This window comes from Canis lupus, chromosome 1, assembly GCF_003254725.2.
Source record: "Canis lupus dingo isolate Sandy chromosome 1, ASM325472v2, whole genome shotgun sequence".
Classification (NCBI taxonomy): domain Eukaryota; kingdom Metazoa; phylum Chordata; class Mammalia; order Carnivora; family Canidae; genus Canis; species Canis lupus.
Genome location: NC_064243.1, coordinates 74,779,108 through 74,795,920, shown reverse-complemented (window position 1 = coordinate 74,795,920; position 16,813 = coordinate 74,779,108). Strand labels below are relative to the sequence as shown.

At 41.2% G+C, this 16,813-nt stretch overlaps 1 protein-coding gene across 14 annotated transcripts in view; it reads left to right on the top strand.

Annotated features, from left to right (window-relative positions):
• The window catches only part of NTRK2 (neurotrophic receptor tyrosine kinase 2), a 329,075-nt gene that overhangs the window by 60,089 nt on the left and 252,173 nt on the right, over nucleotides 1–16,813 (top strand). For all 14 annotated transcript variants that reach the window (XM_049116166.1, XM_025423180.3, XM_025423181.3 and 11 more), the window contains 3 exons: nucleotides 4,259–4,294; nucleotides 7,006–7,106; nucleotides 14,822–14,921. In XM_049116166.1, coding sequence (XP_048972123.1) covers nucleotides 4,259–4,294; nucleotides 7,006–7,106; nucleotides 14,822–14,921 — 237 coding nt within the window. The remainder of the gene's footprint in view (nucleotides 1–4,258; nucleotides 4,295–7,005; nucleotides 7,107–14,821; nucleotides 14,922–16,813) is intronic.

Sequence of the window (16,813 nt, the reverse complement as noted above, 5' to 3'; positions counted from 1 at the left end):
TCTCTTAACTGTAGAATCCTACAGTGAAAAAGTCATGGAGTTTTACTCATGAAGACTTGTGTAGACTCATAAGATTTACTCATGAGCTGTAACAGCTTAGAATAGAGAAGCTAGTGTCTTCCCTTTAAAGGTGTTGAACATGGAGGTAAAGGATGGTGAAGTACTTTGGTTTGATATTTTTGGGGAGAAAGGGATTTTACCATCCACTGTTAGAAGCCTGAATGCTCTAAGCTCTGTTGTTTGGAGGCGCAGACATCCCATGTGCTATCCAGAGCTTGGTCAGGAGTGCGGGTGTGGCCACAGTCCGGTGTGCTGTGCTCTGTACCTGTTGGTCCTGGTCCCCAAATTCCTGACAACATGCCTGAGGTTCAGAACAAAGCACACAGGCATGTAGCACCCACCAACACCTCAGCAAACTTTTCAGAAAACAGAATCAAAACATGAGACAGGCAACAATTTGTGTGTGGCAGACACCTTTTTTGGGTGGGGGAGGAGCCACTGTTTCCAGATAGAGTGAGCTGGCGGGTGGCTGATGCTTGTTTGGAATGGCATGGGGTTGACGGAGTTCCTGGGTTTCAATATTTTATTCCAGAAATTTCCATATTTTATTATGGTGGTTTTCAACATGAAGTTTTAGGGTTGGATGCCACCTCCTGGTGCCTCAGTCTGAGATTTCTTGCTTGATGAGCTACCAGGATGGTATTCCAGGGAGCACAGCTCTGCTCACATCCCCCTTACAAGCACATTGTTCCTTTATCTTTCATTCATTTTTCTTTGGCTTTTCTCCCTCAAAGTCAGTGTCTGCCTTTCCTTGCCTGCCTTTTCGTCTTGAATATCTCAAACAGGTGTTTCTAACTTTAGCATATTTAAACTAAATGAAAGGAATCAGTTTGAAATTAGACTTAAAAATGACAGGGTATTTTCACAAAATGACCATTGCCAGAGGTCTGAAAAGGAAGGGGTGACTTTGTCCTGTGTTTGCCTTTAACGTGATGTTAATAACTACCTACTGTCGAAGTATAAACACCGTGGAAGGTTAGCTTGACCGAGAAGTTGCTAGAAGCAAAATACTGTGTTTGGTGAACCAGGTTTCGCTAGAGTACTATGACCCTTGCTTGACATAAACTCTGGATCTGTGTGTCTTTCCATGTGTTGGGCTTCCTAAACCTTTGCCGAAGAGGCATTTCTTTACTGTGCTTTATGTCCTCATCAGACATAGTGTAGTATGGTCAGGAGAGGGAAGTAAGAACCACATGACTGTTCTGCCCACATTGTCTTTCTGTGAGTTTCATAATCCTGCACTAAATTTGAGTATTTCGGACAGTGAATATAAAGTGACTGCTCTTCTCATACATTTGAGAAAATGAAGTTAGGAAAATGTAGTCCTTTTCAGAAAGTGTAGACGTGACCTAAGGGTTTTGCTGCTGTACTTGGTGGGAAAGGCGTGTGCTCATATGAATTGTAAGTCTGGCAAAAGGTGAGTTTTCCAGATTATGGGCTAACCTATTTACTTTTGCTCCCATCTCAAATCCTTTTTCTATACCTAACATTTGCTGCATTGAACTGATTCGATGTTCTGGATGTTCCCAGGGGCCCCGTGTGAGTAATGTGTTGAGGTGTTCCCTTTCTGTGACAAACTCAATTATACCTGAACGTCAGGCATTTTCACTGCAGCCCTTCCAATGCATGGTCTAGATACATCTGGCTCTGAATCCTCAGCCTTTTTTCTTTTATGGGATTGCATGTCTAAGGGCAGGTGGCAACTGTATGTGGGTCCCTGAGGGCTTAAGAACAAATCAGGGTGACTGGTGAGTCCTAGTTTTCACACTAAAAGTCCTATGTTTGGGGAAAACCCTTCTTCCTGGACAAACTGCAAGGATTTGCCTGGGACTATCCCAGTTTTAAAACCTAAAGTTCACTGTCTCAGGAATGCCCTCAATCTCAAGCAGTCTGGGATGGCCAACCTAGTCCAAATGAAAGTCTGTATCTTTATATCCAAATAACTTTAAAAAATTGAATTGAGTTAATGAATCCTTAAAAAACAGTATTTTTGGTCTTCCTACTTTGGCAACTATATGTTTATAATGACCTGGAAGACTGGGTTTGAGGATCGAATTCTCCCAGATTCTTGGAGGTCCATGCTGGAAGGTAGTGGTTTTGGTAGAGCTGGTTCCTAGCCATAGCCCCTGCCCTGTGCCTATGACTACATGATGAAAGATATGTGAGAAGCAGTGAGTGGGCATGTGGACACCCTCACTCACCTGCCCTTGCTCGGCCCTTACCCCTCCCTGGAGTCTTGGGTCAAAAGGTGCTCATACTGGTGGTGTGGCCACCTGTGGGCTGACAGATGTGGAGAAAAAGCTAGCTAGTCCTAGGAAGTATGTTTGGGGTGTATGGGGAAGGAAATCTGGGCCCTGGGTCTTGTGGCCTGGGTCCTGGGTCCTGGAGTGAAGTCTAGAAGTAGAGTGTGGACTCTGGTGGGCAAGTATCCTTGCAGATGCAGACTTGTGTATAGAGGGCATAGTGAGGAGGAGGCCAGAGTGGGATCTTGTAAAGTAATGGATTACTGAGCAGTTCAAAGAATGACTTGCTCCCTTGGGATACTAGAACCTTTCCTTTAGTAGGAAATCCTCACAGTGACAGGATACCCATGCGGCTCAGGGACTTTGCAAAGGGAAAGGATTTCAGCACGTGGGTAGGTGCCCCGCATATGACATCACTAGGACTGCCACAGGAATTTCATGCTGCTTTATCCACTGAATCATCCTTCAAACTGCAAGACAGCTTTCAAGGCCCATCTCAAGAATGTCACACCTACTACAAATAATTCTAACAATAAATATTAACATATTGTAACTCAAGACTACTTTGAAATGGTGTTTGGGATAATAAAACTCAAAATGGTATTGAAATATGCTGGAATCAGTGAATTTGCATGAATTGACACAGGGCCATCTCATATGGCGACACAGGTTGTGCACTGCACAATTTCAGGCTGTGTCATTAACGTAGACTATAGTCTAGATGGCACCCCCATTTAGCATGGAATGCTCCGCAGTTTGCAGCATCCCTGAATCGATGTACACAGCCATCCACTTAATGTTTCCCCTGATAACAGATATTCTGTGACATGAACTGTGTTAAAATTCGGATTTGAATATCAGGGCCATTTTTATTTGGTTCTTCATTTAAGCTACCTTTGGTTATTTACTAGGGAGTAACCTGAACAGAAAATTGGTTCAAATTTTCCCTTATCTTAAATGATATTTTTCTGCTAAAGGGTTTAGAAGTGAAATGAGAGCTGAATAAGCTTTACAGTTTACAAGTAAGTAAGTGAAGACAAAAGCATAGAAAGTAGCTTTGGAAATTTATTTTGTAATCACGCAATGTTATATCAAATTTTAATTTTATTTCCAAGTAGGCTTTCATATAGAGACCCAGTAGTTCTGATTGGAGAGTAAATAGCAGATGATTTTGTCACTGGTTCTTCTTGACAATTATTTAAAAAAATTTTTTTAAACGCTTTTGTAAATTTTCATGGGAATATTTGACAACAGAGTATTCTGATCATCTTGGTAATTAAACAATCATCCCTCCCCCCAATTAAGTGGATATACTTTTGCATTTGTCTCTGACATAACATTTACGTGTAATCTCTTCTACATAAATCATTTCAATGGAGAAAGTCCATTTATTTTTCCATGTTGTATTAAAGGCAAAGAAAGGGTTTGTTTATTCAGCCTTGGCAACCTGCTCTGAACACCAAGTGGAGAGCAAAACTGCATTAGATACCATTATTCGGGCTGGTTGATTGTTTGTGAAAGTGAGTAGACCTGCCAAAATACACTTTGAAAGTAATACCCAAACTGTCAGAGGTTTTATCTTTTGTTGTTTAAAGTGGTATGGGGATGATCTGTCTGTCTCTGGAATAAAGTACTGGGATTGTAGTTAAAATGGCCAACTGTACACTAGAAACGGTCATAATGCATTGATTGCTGAAGTTTTTCTGGCTATAAAGTCATTTGTAATTTATCCTCATTCATTTCTTTTCTTTTGAAGGGATGGAGGTTTGGGGGCTGGGGAAGGAAATGGTTCATGTGAAGAAGCAAATCAAGACTTGAGGTTTCATGTACCTGTTCCATAAAGCAACCTGTAACCCTATAAAACCTCCAGTATATATTTAACTAATTTTAGTGGGGATACTTAGTATTCACTCTGAATGCATACTTACAAATCTCTGCTCTGTTTTGCCTTTTAGGTGCCAACCCAAATTATCCCGACGTAATTTATGAAGGTAGCTATCACGTTGTCTTTATTTGTATTTTTTTCAAAATGTTCGTCTAAAATGAGCTAAATCAACTAAAAGAGAACCTTTAAGCTCGGTTAAATATACCCTTTAAGCATTACATAGGCCACAATGATATTTCAAAAATCATTCAATATTGATGGCTGTTTTCCCTTGATATTTACAGTGCTTGTAAATAGCATTTTCTCTTTCATGCTCTGTTCTTGGAAGTAAATCCATTCCACTGTAACAGACATTTTGTTTCTATAATTGGGAACTAATTACCTGTTTAAAAGCCATGACTACCAAGAAAAGGGAGGTGTATCAGTTTCTGGCTTTGACAGTAAACCCAATTCAAAATTATGTTTCTTGTATAATAAGGAAGTTTGGCTCACAGACAGGAGCCTCAAAAGTAGGACATGTTTATAGGTTTGGTTAAACCAGGAGCTCAACCGTGTCATCAGGCCCCCAAGTTTTTCATTTTTACATGCCCCCTGCACACTGCGCCCACTTCACCAAAGGCTGGCTCCCTTTGTGGTCATAAGACGATGCTGTCACTCACATTGTTGGGAGAAATGGAACAGCATTGGAAAGCAGTCCCAAAGAAAGGGAACTCTCTCAGAGATCTCAGTCAGCCCTCCTTGAATCTGATTCCAGACTCAGTGGGTCATGGTTCATTCTTGCTCCCATTACATAAGAGGGATGGATAAACCCTTGACTAACTGGAGCTACCATGGAGTTTAGATCAGCTTGCTTAGAGAATGTCATTGAACCCCTTGAATTATATGGGGTTCTCTTAGGAATGTGGAAAGGGAGAAGCTGGAAGGCGGACTACATAAGCTTTTAACTGGATATCTCATCTCTACTTTGCTACTTTAATAGAATGCCAGGGATGTTTGATCAGGTGTGAAAATCCATCTTGAACAGATTTCCAAACTACCTTCATGACCAAGAAGCTTCTGTTTAGGAAAGTGGCAGACTCAATTTCCAGCCTTGGCTCAAATTTTAGGACTGATTAAAAGATCGATTAAAATGTGATATGTATACACTTGTTCTATTAAATATTCCATCTTTAACTTTATGTTCATATTGACATTTTATTTTTTATAAGAACTCATTCTAAATTTGTATATTTGTTATATGTGCATGGATTTAACTTGAGCAGATTTTAACTGGGAGATTATATTGTCTTTACCTGTTTTATGCATGTCAACCTTTGTTTCCTTCAAGCTGTGGTTTGGATGATTTTGTGCATGTGATTTGCATACTTTTGTTTTTCTTTGTCCTGATATGGCTTAAAGAAAAAGTATCTCAAATTGTGTCACAGAGAGGTATGTTTGAATTCTGATTTTCCATTTAAAATTATGTTTTGGACTCTTTTCCAGTAACTTCAAGAATTTAAAAATGCCATCTTCTCATTGGCCTCAGATCCCACTTTGGATCTTTGGGCCAAATATCATGATATTAAACTATCGATGCTTTAGTGAATAATTTTGCATGAGTGGCTCATTAGACTATGAAAAGGTAAAAAATTAGCCAATGGATGATATTTCTATTATTAGGTTGAAATTAATGGTCTAGTATACTTACAATGAAAATGGTGACAATGTAGTTTTGGTGTTAAGAATAAAACAGTAAACAGAAAATAGATGCTTTTTCTGTTACTACTTATTCACATTCAAGGAACACTCTGCTAATATAAATATAATTTAAATTTGTTGCCCCAAGGTCAGCATGATAGTCCTACTGAGGGAAGTTTAGCTAGGGCTGACTTAATGAGGTTGTTTGTTCAGGGTGGAAATTTCAGTCTCCAAATCTATTTAGAATAAAAATACCAAACATTTATAATCAACATTGTCTGTAATAAGTTAATAAAAAATTTTGTATGACATTTAATACATAATATTACTAATAAAAACTTTCACCTCCCCAAAAAAACAATCATTGATTTCCAATAAATGATCTGTATAGATGAAAACTGATTCAGAGGATGGCAGTGACATTTGAGACACAGTGTATGAGGACATTTCTCATAATTCTCAATATTGAGTTGGTGCAGCTCCCTCTATTAAATCAGAAACTGAAATGTTGGCAATTCAGACCTTTTCAAACAAGTTCATCTGTGCACCCAAGTTGTCATCAATGTTGTGACCATAGGCCCTCTTGAGTGACTTCCTCTTACGCAAATAGGATGCATTTGCCCTGGAATCAGCATTACTGATTTCAAGTCTATTTCATGTTTAGGCTCTTCCACCTTCTTGCCAGTTGACCTTAGCTTAGTCATTTAACTTTGCTCACATTACTTTCTTCAACTGTAAAACTGGCAGTTAGATTCCATATCTGAAGGCCCTTCCAGGTCTAAAATGTATGAATCTTAGATTATTGATTCCCCTTCATATTTATACTAAAGACTTCATAAAAAAAAGGGGGGGGGGGATATATTCTTACCTACAAAGGAAAACCCGGTTTAGAATTTGACTGCCACACCAGTGGTGGAAAGATCTGGGTTGCATGACAGTTGAGCATCAATGCAATCCCAGCACTGCAATGGCTTTAACCCAAGAGCTGGGTCATGCTCCTCCCCTGCTAGGCTGTCAGTGGCTTGGAATCTTCGGGATTTATCTCACTTCATTGTTTTGGGTCATACTGTGGCCTCTTGTTTGTGGGTAGCCCAGTGACAACTTCATGGTTCCTTTTCTTTCTCATTTCTCCAATTTAAGATTACGGGACTGCAGCAAATGACATTGGGGACACCACAAACAGAAGTAACGAAATCCCTTCTACAGATGTTGCTGACAAAAGCGGTCGGGAACATCTTTCGGTGAGTGGATAAATAGTCATTTCCTAGATTGGCTCTGAGCCCTTTGGATGCTTAAATATTGGGGGAGTAGAACTGCTTGGGTGCATGTCTTACAACATGACATTTTTACTGTTCAGGTGTGAATGGGCTGTTGATGTTTGGGGTAAGTCACAGAAAGGTTTTGTTTTGTTTTTGTTTTTAAAGATTTTACTAATTTATTCATGAGAGACACAGAGAGAGAGGCAGAGACACAGGCAGAGGGAGAAGCAGGCTCCATATGGGGAGCCCGATGCAGGACCCGATCCCAGGACTCGATGCAGGACTAAACCACTGAGCCACCCAGGCATCTCAAATTCACAGAAAGGTTTAAGAGAAGTGATAAACATGCTATGTAGCCTCTGACTTACTGGCTTCCCCTTTTATGCACTGCTTTAATTGCTAGGGATTCTTACTTTAAATGTCTGTCCTTTGCGCAGCCCGGGTGGCTCAGCAGTTTAGCTCCGCCTTCAGTCCAGGGTGTGATCCCAAAGATCCAGGATCGAGTCCCACGTCGGGCTCCCTTCATGGAGCCTGCTTCTCCCTCTGCCTGTGTCTCTGCCTCTCTCTCTCTCTCTCTCTCTCTGAATAAATAAATAAAATCTTTAAAAAGAAATTAAATGTCTGTCCTTTAAAACATTATCACTAGAAGAATAATGTCTCATTCTGGGACACCAGTCATTATTCCCATCTTCCGCACCTTCACACCTGTCTTGTTCAGTATTTTAATTAATTAATTAATTAATTAATTGATGTTGTTCAGTATTTTAAGAAGAGTCTCATTGCCCACTAGATTTAAGGAACCCCGTAGGTTCTGGGAGGGACTGGCAGTGGAAAGATAGAAAAATATGAATGTATAGCAGGTGTGTCCTTTAGGAGTTTATCCTTTGGTCAGAGCTCTGAGCTGTGAAGGATTACCATACCAGCAGCTAGGATACAGGTAGAGAAGCCGTGGGATGTGAGATTGGACACAGAGGGGCAGGGGCTCCCCCTCCTTCCTGCTGGGAGAGCCAGCACGTCTTTGTGGGGCTGGGGCATTTTCCAGCTGTGCGGGAGGGCTGGCATTTAGACCAAGAGGAAGTGAAAGGCAGGGGTTTAGGGTGTGTGCACAAGAGCTTGCAGACTGGAAGGAGGCTTAGACTGGAGGGTAAGGTGTGTGAAGGGCGGCAGTCAGAAGCACGGCCAGCGAGGTGGTTCTGCCAGGTTGTGCATATTTTTGTTTTTGTTTTTTAAAGATTTTATATATTTGTTCATGAGACACACACAGAGAGAGGCAGAGACACAGCAGAGGGAGAAGCGAGCCCTCTGCAGGGAGCCCAACATGGGACTCATTCCCAGGGCCCTGGGATCATGACCTGAGCCAAAGGCAGACGCTCAACCACTGAACCACCCAGGCGTCCTGGTCGTGCAGTTTTGAAACACTGAGCCAGGAGTTAGGTTTACCATGCAGGGAGGAGCCACTGACGGGGCATGCCTGAGCCCCAGGACTCTGGTGGGGTTGGTTTGTCAGCTATTCAGATCAAAGGCCAGCAGTGTACCTCATTCTTCGCTTCCCTGTCACCTACACCCAGTCCCATGTGCCGTGAGCTCTGCCACCTTATAAACCGTATCTCCTCACCTCCATGGCCACCACTGCAGGCTGACGCATGGATGGGCAAACTGTGGTCCTTGGGCCAAGTAGGCTCACGCCCTGGTTTTGTGCCATCTGCAGACTAAGAATATTAAAAAAAAAACAAAAAACTTTAAGTGGTTTGAAGTAAAATGAAAAGGAGAATGACATTTCATGACATGTGACAATTTGATGAAGTTCAAATATCAGTGTCCATAAAAAATATAGTTTTATTAGAACGCAGTCATGCCCATTTACATAGTGTCTGTGGCTACTTTGATGCTACAGTGGTGGCTGGAGAAGCTGTAGCAAGACTGCATGGCCTGCAAAGCTGGGAATATTTAGTATCTGGCCCTCCACAGAGGAAGTTTAAGACAGTTGCTCGTTCCTGGATGACCTCCACATCCTGTCCCTCCTCCCCCATCTCGTGATATTCTGGCTTTTCTTCATACAGCAGCCTGAGTGACTTTTGAAAAGCACAAATCAGATCACTCTTATTATCTCAGAGTCTTCCCAATGTGAGTGTAAGAAAACTTATATTATAAAAGCTCAGCTCCTCATGGTGGTGAAAGGGCCCTGCATATCTTGCCCTTGTCTGTGTCTCTGACTTCACCTCACACCCTGTCCTCATCTGTCTCACCTGTCTCTCTTAACTTTCTCTTGCATGCTCCAGGCTTATTTTCGTCTCACAGCCCTTATATCTGTGGTTCCCTCTATAAGGCATGCACTTCCCAACGGTCATCGCATGGCTTTGGTTAGTTGGTTGGTTATTTGGTTAGTTGATTGGTTGGTTGGTTGGCTAGTTGGTTGTTTGGTCATCAGTGGCCACTAGGCAGCCATTATCATGTTCCATTTTCTTCAGAACAGTTATTATTGTCTATAATTCTCTTGTTTCTTTATTGCTTACTTGTGTAATATCTTTTTTCCTTCCTTAGATTATTATTTTTTTTTAAGAGAGAGAGAGTGCGGGTACATGTGGTGGTGGGGCGGGGCAGGGGGGTAAAGGAGAGAGAATCTTAAGCAGGCTCCACACTTAGCATGGAGCCTGACATGGGGCTCAATCTCATGACCCTGAGATCATGGCCTGAGCCAAAATCAAGAGTTGGATACTTAACCAACTGAGCCACCCAGATGCCCCTCCTTTCCTAGATTCCTCAGTGAGTTTTTAAGTCTAGGCAACCTGATCAGTAGTTTTTCAGAGCTGTATCCTTCATCCCTCGAATAGTGCCTGGCACCTAGGAGATAATAAACATTGGAGACTGATTAGAGTAATGGTGAATGCTCTAGAATGGGTTGCAGGACAGAGAGATTGAAAGTGGTATGATTAGTTGGGGGTCTGGAGCAGCAATAAAGAGTTGTGATTTATATTTAAACCATGGCCCTGGTGGTGGGAGCAAGAGGCTTATAACAGATGTAGCTCAGCTGCAAACTCAAAATATGCATATCCAGTATGTGGAGACACACACACACATATTTCCATAGATGACGATATGCATTGCATTGAAATAGCAAGGACAAATGCCCTGGTAGATCAGCTGTGGAATGTTTTCTACTTCCTGCCTTGTGCAATCATATCTGTTTATTCTCATACCAAACTGCTTAATGTTTTTTGGTTTGAGAAAGTTGTTTGTGTATATAAGGAATCCAAGGAGCATGTGTTAAGCCCACAGGTGTGTACATAACCCAGTTACTAAAAATTACATGCCAACCTCAGTTTTCTCTTTTGAGACCAAATTATAAATTTAAGTGCCTAAGTGGCATATCTAAGTGATGCTTGAACTGTGTATAGTTGGGCCACTGGAAGGCAAGATCAGTGAGAATCATCTTTGTTCGAAGCTGGTACATTACAACTCCACCTGAGGTCCCTGGAAATCTGCATGAGAGGTACAAAACAATGCTCTATGGAATTTAAAGAAAATGTAAATCATGAATAGTTCCTGATCACAGGGAGGGTTGTTAGATTAGAAGAAGAGTTTCAGAGTCAGTTGCTTATATAAAAGTTAAAGGTGTTATCAAAGCATTTGGAAGATAGCCTCGAATGCTCTCCTTTCTGATCCAATAAGTGTTCCTCATGAACCTTACTGGATTTTTTTTAATAGAACAGGTCCTTGTTCTATAAGAGGTATTCTCAGATAAAAAACAATTAACCAACTGATCAACTAATCAGTCATGTAACTAACCAAATGACCAACTAGCCAATTAACTAGCCAATCAACTAACCAAATAACCAACCAGCTAACTAACCAAACAACCAACCAGCCAACCAACCAAACCAACCAACCAACCAACCAAACAACCAAACAAACAAACAAATACATTCATTCCTGCTTGCTTCCCACATAAAGACCACTCCTACCCCAACATGTGCATGGTACATGGAATCAAGTTTATCAAACAATTCATTTTTGAAGAAACAATTCTATTTGCTGTCATGGGATTCTTTGCTTATTAAGAGATTCTTTACATTTAGAGTTGCTTTAGTAGGTTTAAATATTTGCTAGCAGATCATTAGCTGCTCCCCAGCAGTAGAACCCTTCCCATTTTCCATATTGACTCAAACACTCTAATGAAATAAAGAAGTTAGGACAGGTATTACCATCCCTGTGTACCAATGAGGTAATGGAGGCTTGCAGAAGGGAAGCATTGTAAGCTCTCACAGCTCATAAAGGCAAGATGTCCTGTGAACATAAGGACCAAAGATTCTGGATGCCAGTTGAATACTTTCTGAAGTGGGTCAGAGACTATCTGTGGTCCTACAGAGAAGTTATAGGGCTTAGGGCGAGTCCCCACCATCTCTCCATCCCAGTTTCTTCCCTCATATGGGGAATATAAAAAACAGTGAAATGGATTATAGGGGAAAGGAGAGAAAATGAGTGGGAAAAATCAGAGAGGGTGACAAAACATGAGAGACTCCTAACTCTGGGAAATGAACAAAGGGTAATGGAAGGGAAGGTGGGTAGGGTGATGGGGTGACTGGGTGGTGGGCACTGAGGGGAGCATTTGACGGGATGAGCACTAGGTGTTATAGTATATGTTGAGAAATAAAATTCCAATAAAAATACATAAAAAATAAAAAAAACTATAAAATACGGATTGAACATGTTTTATTCAATATTTCCCCTTCAAGTCTAGAATTTAACAAGATTGAGAAATGGAGAGCTAAAATACTATGATCGCTTTTCCATGGAAGTGTTAGAAATAAAGATGAGAAAAAAGCTTGCTCCAAATCATTAGGTGCATTTGAGGGAAATGGCCTTAGTTAGAACAAGTTGATCTATAATTAGCCTTTTAGGAATCACAACCACTCTGTTTGTATATAGGCCACAGAGACAGAGTTAAGTCTGCACTCAAACATTTGCAGAGGTGTTCTGTGGGAGAGGTGCTCACAACTGCAGAGCCAGAGGAGAGGATTCTCACACCTTGTCTCCACTCTGGCCAAGTGCTTGGCATGTCCCCTTTCCCGTCTTTTGTGCTCTCTTTAATGCTGTCCCCAGTGGACATTAGAGATGATGTCGCAGGAGGATTAGCCATGTTTTTAGCATCCTGCCTTTCCTCTCAGCCATGTGTTTTGAAGTAGTATAAAGGATAAATTATGGATAAGTCACAGCTTTATACTAAGGCAGACTTCAGTTTGAATCCCAAGCTCAAAAGGTGTGATCTTGGGTTGCTTATTTACTTTTTTATAAATCTCAGTTTTATAATCATCATAGCAATGTTAATTTATTATCTGTTGTCATAGACTCTGTTCCAAACCTGTTATCTGCTCTAACTCACTAAGTATTTAAATAATCTGCAAGGTAGGATGATTATATTCCCTGTTTCACACATGAGGCATGTGAGATGCTGAGAGTTTGAGTAATTCTGAGGTCAGGCACTTAATAAGTGGTAAATCTAAATTTCAAACTCATGAGGAACTCATATATTCTTAATCTTTACTCTGTACTGCCTCTCACTCTGAGATGGGCACATCAGTCAGCATAAGCTATGCTGCAAGTAACAAAAATCCCCCAATCTTAGTGGCTTAAAATGATAAAGGTTTATTTCTTGCTTCATTATTTGTATTGACTGGGAGTTCTGTCAGTCTTGTCCTCATTCTAAGACTTGGTTGATAGGCAGCCACTTTTGGAAAGTTAGCATTTATTAAGGCCCAGAGGAAGGAGATGAGAGCAGGGTTCTCAGTGTTGATATGACTGATGTCATAATTGTGGGTGAATAACTCTTTGTTGTGGGGGACTGTTAGGCATTGTAGGATGTTTAATTTAGCAGCATCCCTGGCCTTGGCCCACTAGATGCTAGTAATACCCTCCTCCAGTTGTGAGAACCTCAAATTGACAGATGTCCCCTGAGTGTAATATTATACCTGGGTGCAAACCACTGCCAAAGATCTCAAAGTAGCAGTGAAATGGTCCACTTTCAGGGATACAAGTCTCACCTCATTGGCCAGAATTGGTCACATGCACCCATCTTACCACAAGTAAGCCAGGAAGTGAATCTTATAAAGAGAAACACAAGGTGAAATAGAAGTGTTAGGTAAACAGCATTAATGATTACCACAGATGGAAATAATAATATCTGTCATAAGGATTATTATGCAGAGTAAATGAAACAAAGAAAGTTAAGCATCTAATTAAGTGTGGACATTTAAAACAGTGTAGAATAGGATTCTGCAAACCATATCCATCTGTTTTTGTAAGTAAAGTTTTATTGGCATCCAGTCATGCCCATTTGCTTACATATTGTCTACGGTTGCTTTCACTCTACACCAGCAGAGTTGAGAGTTTGCAAAACAGACCATATGGCCCCCAAAGCCTAAAGGATTTACTGTCTGACCCTTGACAGCAAAAGTTCGCCACCTCCTGGTGTAGAGTCACACACCCTTTCTTGGGAGCAGGACCTTGGAGTGAGCAGCAGAAATGGAAGGAGATGCATTGTCCTGCTCCCATCTTTGTCCCTAAAATGTTAATATGTACTCCATTAGCTTTACACACTTGTGCTCTGTGCTCTCACTCAGGGTTGTGGCAGGATTCACACAGATCTGCATCTACTCTCTCTACTTGAATAATCCACATGTTGTGATTATATTTTTCAGTTTAAAAAATCTTTGTGTTTGGGATGCCTGGGTGGCTCAGTGGTTGAGCACCTGCCTTTGGCTCAGGTCGTTATCCCGGGATCTGGGATAGAGTACCACATCGGGCTCCCTGCAAGGAGCCTGCTTCTCCCTCTGCCTAGGTCTCTGTCTCTCTCTCAGTCTGTGTCTCTCATGAATAAATAAATAAATCTTTAAAAAAATCTTTGTATTGACCTCTATCATACATATGCATATGTGTACATATCATACGTCTACCACCCAATGAGCTTTCACAAATGAACTGACCCACAGGTACCCCTCCTGCTCCCTTCCAGGCCTGCTCCCTGTTCCATGGGACTTTGATTTCTAAAAGCAACAATAGCCAACTTAAAAAAAATCTTTTTTATTATGGACAGCTTTCTAACATGCATAACAGTAGAGAACATAGCAAAATGAACCCCATTGTATCTTTCACCAGCTTCAGAAATAGTATTGTATTATTTGAGTTTTGTCAGGTCTCTTTCCTCTCTCCACATAGGTAGGTGGGAGGATAGATAGATGGGGAGAGAGTAATATATCTCTATGTCTATATAGTATCAATTACACTGATATTTTTATAAGCTTATAACTTGTATTTTCTCATTTGTAAAGTAAGGATAAAGTAAGGACCCACAGGGATGCCTGGGTAGCTTAGCATTTAAGCTCCTGCCTTTGGCCCAGGGTATGATCCTGGAGTCCCGGGATCTAGTCCCACATCGGGCTCCCTGCGTGGAGCCTGCTTCTCTCTCTGCCTCTCTCTCTCTGTGTCTCTCATGAATAAATAAAAAATAAAAATAAAAAAAAATAACTAGACCCACAATACTTCATTGAAGAGTTGTTAAGGGATAAGTGAATTAATTGACGGACACAAAATTCCTTGCAAAGCAAGTAGTAAATATTAACTGTCATCCTCATTACCATCATCATCTGGATGAAGAGAACTAAGGAGCCAGGTCATAACTTCCCTTCCTTTCTTTCCCCCAGGTCTATGCTGTGGTGGTAATTGCATCTGTGGTGGGATTTTGTCTGCTGGTGATGCTGTTTCTGCTGAAGTTGGCAAGACACTCCAAGTTTGGCATGAAAGGTAAAAAGGGTTGTGTTTATTTTACTTCTTATGTGGAATCACTTTTGGCTTCTGACTAATGCTAATTACCACTAAAGAAAGAAGCAGCTAGATTTACGATGACTAGGTTTTAAGGCTGAAAAAATAGCAACAAGGATATGATACTACAAATCAAGGCAGAGCAAAATAATTTTGATTACTCAGTAGTACCCACTTTCCAATGAGGACGGTTGTCCCTGAAGACACAGAACTGATTTCCTGGGTATCAAGTGACTAATAATGATATAGGCAAATAGTGTCTGGGTTTTCCTTTGGCTTCAGAAAGGCAGGCAAGGCATGGTGGCAGTAGGTTAGTCAGGGATACAAGTATTTTGCGCAGAAGGCTCCTTTCTGCTGTACAGATGATGACTTCTAGACCCTTCCGTGGTAGTTTTGTTGTTGGATACTGCTTTTAGAGTAAGAGTCTCATCTTGTGAGATTTGGCTTGTGTTGGGAAGCAAAATCAGAACACTGGCTGTACATTGAAGCTTTTGAATGAGTATCTTTTTCTAATGGAAAGATTCTCAGTGCTAGATTCAAAATTGGTGGCTATGTGGGCCAAGAAGAAACCATGGGTCTCTTCATGAGGACTGAAAATTCATTTTAGGGCGGGAATCTTGTTTAAATGTTCTTGTTATATAAATAGCCAAGAGTTTCAGTGATTGAAAAGCGTTTGCTTTGAAGTTTAAACTTACGTATTGACTAATTATGCTGTTGTTGAATTTTGTGTGGTCTCTTATAAATAGCCACTAGCTTCGGAAAGCCACAGCCAAGGTTTAGTGGTGGCTTTAGTTGTGTTGGAGACAAAGTGGTGGGTTTTCTTGATCTGCCTGGTTCATTACAATTGCTAATTCATGTTGCCTCCTTACTCAGAAGTGATGTTTATAGAGGAATAAGCTGTCCAGCGTACGCTGGGCTCCGGGGTGGAGTGGATCTATTTCTTATGTTTTCTTCTCTCTCTCTCTGTTGGTGCCTATGATCAAAATCCCTAAACCTGAAATGAATAGGGAGGAGTAGTGGCAAATTGAGTCTTGTATAGCCCCCAAATCTCCTCCTGACTTTCCTTTGATCTATTGATTCTTGACATTTCTTTTGGAGGAGGAAAGATCTCTCATTCCCAATTATAAATAAGACCTGGAGGAGGGACTCTACTACAGTGATTTTAATTAGTCCTACTACGATGACAGTTTGTAAACGTGACTTTGCATCAGCAGCTCCTGGAGGGCTTGTGAAAACACAGATTTCTGGGCCACCTCAAAAGGTTCTGACTTAAAAGATCTGAGGAGGGCCTGACACTTGGCATTTCTAACAGTTTTCAAGGGACGCCAATACTACTGTGGCCCAAGCATTCCTGGAGAATCACCAGTCTATGGGATCAATGTGGGCTAGCACCTTCTGAGTGACAAGATGCAGGAGGGGCATTGCTTTGCGGAGCTTTCTAGGTCCCCGTGTTCAGCTGGCACCTAGGGTCCGGGCTGTTCTCTGCATGTCACCCAGCCACGATGGCATTTCTCCCCCATTCTCATCAAGCTCTTTCTTTCCTTAGAGGCACTTGGAATAGATGTCCCTAAGCGGGGATCTTAATGGAGAGATCCAGACACTAGCACAATTACTTTTCCATCTTGAGGGTTTAGTGTGAGACCTTTCATCTCATGAGCTCTCCAGAGAGAAAATTTGTCTAGGTTCTACTGGGAGCTGCGCATGAGCTTTGGAACCCTAGGAGCAATATTTAGGAGCCGCCCCCACCCCAGCTTTGTGTTAGGAAAACAACTGACAAAATGCTCTGTAAATGTTCACATACTCCGTGTGGCATGGTGGTGGGGGGAGGAGAATAAAAGGTAGACATTTGTTTCAGAAAAGATTGTATTTCCTAT